General features: G+C 38.9%; 1 protein-coding gene across 1 annotated transcript in view; it reads right to left on the minus strand.

Moving 5' to 3' along the window:
• LOC103518670 overlaps nucleotides 1–1,900 on the minus strand; it is a 42,560-nt gene extending 40,660 nt beyond the window's left edge. The window contains exons 1-2 of the mRNA XM_026830403.1: nucleotides 1,866–1,900; nucleotides 746–1,404 (exon numbers count right to left, since the gene is read on the minus strand). Coding sequence (XP_026686204.1) covers nucleotides 746–1,398 — 653 coding nt within the window. The 5' untranslated portion in view covers nucleotides 1,399–1,404; nucleotides 1,866–1,900. The remainder of the gene's footprint in view (nucleotides 1–745; nucleotides 1,405–1,865) is intronic.
• Nucleotides 1,901–5,727: the final 3,827 nt, after the last annotated feature.

The following is a 5,727-nucleotide window of genomic DNA, read 5'->3' on the forward strand; positions in this document are numbered from 1 at the left end:
CTGTATCAAACTGCTTATACAAAAGAGATTAATTATTGTTGATAAACATATTTACCATATCACTGAAATATTTTCCTTCTAGTTGAACCATAATGTCCTGTATGAGTCTAATCTCCTTGAGCTTCAGTGATGCACTGTCATGAACCTGTGAATCAAATGTACTAATAATAAGAAATATTAACCAATCAATGCAATGACACACACTGAAAATAACTAGGTATACATTTTTGCTTACCTACAAGACTGCAGTAAAGAGGCCCTCATAAAACTGTTAGAAAAATGTGACTTCTGAGGGCTTTTTTACGAATGAGTTTACTTCCTATACCTACAAGAAAAAAACTCGGACTGTTTTTCTTTCCAATAGAAATAAGTAAAACTTACTGCAAGGAAGATCTTCTGCAGAATGATTCGTATAATTCTATACGCCTGCATATCATAATCATCAATGAGTGATAGTAGGAAGCATGTCCAGTTCTCTCGTACATTCCCAATCTCCGCACCCAGGTTTACATCTAGATATGTATTCAGAGTTAGATTATACAACGGTCTCACAACACGGAACATACGATTCATCAGACTTTCCAGTGGTTCATGATTCAGGCGGAGAAACGTTCGAATCATTTTGTATGCATTCACTGCGATGGAGATGCAAGGATTGACATGGAGGCTGCTATCATTTGTAAGGTTCTTACACAGGGAGGAACTCTTACGTCCCATACATGTGAGACATACTAGCGTGTGCATGGTGCTTTGTAAACAATCATCCATATCATCTGATACTACAAACTTATCTATACTATGCAGAGTAATGAATAGACATTCCAGTACTTGATTTGCACAAGAGTACAATGTATGATAGTTACTTGATACGACAGGAGAAAACTCTATTGTTGTGTTGAACTTGATGACTGTATGATTGAGAAGATCCAGTACACTAAGGTAGATCCCTGTTTGAAATATGCCAAATGCTTGACTCCCATGAATAGATATAGCAACCAGGTAGAGACTACCTGCTTTCAAACTGAGACATCTAGTATCAAAGTCAGCTGTAGGTTGAAGTCCTTGTTTAATATAAGCATACAAGAGACAGATGAATGCTTTGCTGTTGACTTTCTCTTTGAGTTTAAACCAGTTCCTATCCTCAGGATCTTGGTCTGTTATTCCTTTACCATCTTTCAGTACATATTTACACCAGGATCTGAGCTTAGCAATGGACTTGTCTAGAAGCTCAAGCACTTTCTTGCCTTCATTAACAAAAGCTTCATACTCATCTGGTATTGTTACATCTTCATTTCCAACAAACATGCTCTTCATGAGATGAGTGACCCAACGTTTGGGTACTTGATCCAGACAGAAATCATCAAACATTTTGGTTAGCTCGGAAATATCTGAAGCCATAGTGCTCTGTAAATAACAAGAAAAATAAGATTTTTACAAGATTTTTAACTTAGTTTTGATATCAAAATAGAATTTATCACAGGTGAAAAAAGGCTTGATCATTTTTTTGGGTGCTACTGCACTTAGGTACCTACCTAGTTCTTATTCTGCCAAACTTTTTTAAAATATTTTTTTTTGGTTGATGCAAATTCAGACTTGACACTTTTGCATTTAGTTTGTCTGATAGTTTCACAACAACTCTCTCTATGGCCTGTCTGATTACATGGTATAACTTGGTACAAAATGTTCTTTCAGAAATATTTAGTACTGCTTTAGCAGTAGTGTGCATTTACATAACTTTTGTTTACATTGCTATAGCAGAAATGTGTACTCTTATAAACTTTTCTGAGCACTGCTATGGCAGTGGTTGAACATGAAAGGGTTAAACACCCCACAGAGGATGTAGAGCCCTGAGATAACAAACTTACCAGTTTGGTTCTTATGCAAGAGATAGGATTTGAATTGAAATGCCCAACAGAGTGAGCAGGTAGTTAGATCCCTTTGACTGTGAAATTCCACAGTAGTTGAGTAGGTAGGTAGGTAGATACAAACAGTTTTGGTCTACTGCAACTGTTAGATAAAAAGTTGGTATAGCAAAGATATAATGGATACTTACTGGGTCTCAGGTGGACACACTTGTCTTCTCTATCAGTCTACCATGGACACAAATAGGTACATCAGAAGTTACCTTACAAAAGAGAATTCTACTTTTTCCTCTGGATTTCTTAACTTTCTTGCACACTAACTTTATTTTGTTATTTGTTTCTTTTTTTTTTTATTTGGACGGTATTTATAAAATTTGAAAATTCCCGCGAAAAATATTTTTTTGGGAACCACTGGACCTACGATGTGAAACCAGCCACGGCTGGGAATGATCACAGCAACTTGCAAGCCGCGTTTACACGTCTGATGCGCGTTAATTTAACGCGCATTTTATAAACCTTCCTTTGTCATATTTTATTTGACACTTAATGACTTAACCGTAAACCGATATCTAGAGAGTGGAGGTAAAAATCTCAGCTCAGCTCAGAAAGTCAGCTGATTAAAAAAATCAGCTGTTCGCATTAACCGAGAAAAAAAATGGCGACTTTATCGTAAACCGAAGTCCAGAGCTCGGTTTAGTATGGCAAGAGGGGAAACGTAAATGGTTAACGCCCCTCACATCCAGGGCCGTATCCAGGATTTTGCCGAGGGGGGGGGGGCGAGGGTCTAAACACTAATGGATGGGGGGGGCTTGGATGCTCCAAATTTTCGGAGCCTGCCTGACATACAGTAAAGGAGAAAATCGAACTCGAGCCGGGCCCCCTTCCCCCCCCCCTAAATAATACGGCCCCGCTCACGTCATAAACACACTTCCATGTGAGGGGAGGTAGTGACCTTGACACTGCTCGCAGTGCTCTGGTGCTCACCTTCTAGCTTCTGGTGGACAGTGGACAAGAATATTAATTTACCAATATTACCCATTGGGCATTTGGGCATTCCAACAGTTAGTACCTATTGGAAGATAGTTACCTTAATCCTATAACGTCTTTAACACATTCAATGCATAACCATTTTATATTTTATCCCTGCCACTCGAACTCAAACCATCCGACAGACTGCGGTCTCATAGACCTCTGTCTGTTCTGTCAAACAGTCTGAGTGTGAGTAGGTAGTGTGACTGGCAGAAAAATCTAGAGACCCAGGTAGGGTTGGGACATCGACATCGATGTTTTGAAAACATCGATACATCGGAACAAAAACATCGATGTTGACATCGATGTTTTTGATTACGATACATCGGATACTCGATATATCGAAGTTTAAAAACATCGATGTATCGAACATCGATGTTCTCGTCTCGATGTCCCAACCCTAGGTTGGGACACCGACATCGATGTTTTGAAAACATTGTTACATCGGACATCGATGTTTTGAAAACATTGTTACATCGGAACAAAAACATCGATGTCAACATCGATGTTTTTGATTACGATACATCGGATACTCGATATATCGAAGTTTAAAAACATCGATGTATCGAACATCGATGTTCTCGTCTCGATGTCCCAACCCTAGGTTGGGACACCGACATCGATGTTTTGAAAACATTGTTACATCGGACATCGATGTTTTGAAAACATTGTTACATCGGACATCGATGTTTTGAAAACATTGTTACATCGGACATCGATGTTTTGAAAACATTGTTACATCGGACATCGATGTTTTGAAAACATTGTTACATCGGACATCGATGTTTTGAAAACATTGTTACATCGGACATCGATGTTTTGAAAACATTGTTACATCGGACATCGATGTTTTGAAAACATTGTTACATCGGACATCGATGTTTTGAAAACATTGTTACATCGGAACAAAAACATCGATGTCAACATCGATGTTTTTGATTACGATACATCGGATACGCGATATATCGAAGTTTAAAAACATCGATGTATCGAACATCGATGTTTTCGTCTCGATGTCCCAACCCTATCCTGAGGTACGGGAATTATTGAGAGAATTGGTCAAAAATAATAGAGTCCTAACTTTGCCCGAATTCAATCCTTCTCTGGACAATGTTGATGCAAAAGCCTGGCTTCAAACAGCAGACGTTTGTTTTTCTGAAAACCCTAGGTTTGGGAGTGATCTTATTCTAACACTGGGCCAAGCATTAAAAGGACCAGCAGCACAATGGCTTACGGAAGTGTCTACTCCGAACATCACCTGGGAAGAATTCAAAATTTTATTTAGTACAGACGAAATGGACAAAGGCCAAGACTTATTAAGCTGCAGGCGACATCCAAGAGCTTTACAAAAGGGCAGTAAATAGAAAAACTAGGATGAAAGGGAGGAAATGAGCTAAGGGGAAGAAAGGAGGTATAAAAAAGGAGGTAATCTAAGGAGAAAGGGGGAGGAAGAGGAACTAAAATGAGGGTAATCTACGGAAAAGAGGGGGAGAAGAAGCGATAAAAAGGGGATGTAGAGAATTAAGGCGGAGGAACTGAAATTGTTCCGGGATAAAGATCGCTCGGGGGAGGAAGAAGGGAGAAAGATAGGAGCAAGGGAGAAAGGAAGGATAAAATGCAATAATGCATCCCAGTAAAGTTTGCTACCACAGAGTTTTTAATACCTTCCAGCATCCTGGGATTCCCTCAGCTTTCTGTGGAATTGCGAAGAAATTTATCCCCCGCCCAAAGAAAGTTTTCTTCGCAAGAATTGGCAACATGGGTGAAAATTCTAGTGAAGGGATATGTGTCTGAAGCTCTGAAGATAATTATAATGGCACATGTGGCAACTCCCTCCACAAAATACATATTATGTACAAGTACATACATAATTATGTATATTATAAATGTTGATATACCCGTAGTTAGAATATAGTCAAATATTTTCATAATATTCTGCAATTTCCTTTATCTATGCACTTTTCTTCATCTATTCACCCACTTATGAGAGGAACAAGGGGGTATTCAAGGGAGTTCCAAGTCATTTTTTTTTTCTTTTTTTCTTTCTTACTTCATTCTTCATTTCCTTCCTTCTTACTTCTTCATTACAATTTATTTCTTCCGGTCTTTTTTAAGGAACTACTGCCCCTGTCAGCAATGAGAAAGCCAACGGAAGATTCAGAGAAGCACTAGGGTAAGTGTACCATTTATTCGCCCATCTAAAAAACGTACCATTTATTGGCCCACCTGTACCATACGCCACATAAGTCTGAACTGGACGAACTTTTTCAAGATCCAATTTCATCAAAAGAAAGGGCTTAAAGACTGCTAGCGAACCAGTGCTATTCAAAAATTGTAGTCATAAAAACAAAAATTAGAAAAATAAATGTGGGCAGGTGGGCCAATAAATGGTACGTTTTTTAGATGGGCGAATAAATGGTACACTTACCCTAGTTTACAATCAAGATTAAGGAAAGGTATTATACCTAATAACCTATTCAATCTAGGGTTTACCCTAATCCGGAAATATTTCGCTGTTCTCCTGCTCCCGAATAATTTACCTGGACTCTCATGTTCATACTTCTCTGGCGACCGATGTTTCTTTTCCGTACGTATTGATTGCCCCACATTAGACACATTGTCGTACGTTACATTATCAAACGGTTTATCATACGTTGCATTATCAAACGGTTTATCATACGTTACATTATCAATCGGTTTCTCTGCGTACGGTTCTATCGTAGGTGGTTTCACGTCAGTTTTATCGCACGGTGCATTGTCGTACGCGGTGGCATTATCGTACTTTTCCGGTGATTTTACTCTTATCGACACAGGGGGATGGGGTATCCAGTCCATT

Source organism: Diaphorina citri, unplaced genomic scaffold (genome assembly GCF_000475195.1).
Source record: "Diaphorina citri unplaced genomic scaffold, Diaci psyllid genome assembly version 1.1 scaffold2297, whole genome shotgun sequence".
NCBI lineage: Eukaryota > Metazoa > Arthropoda > Insecta > Hemiptera > Psyllidae > Diaphorina > Diaphorina citri.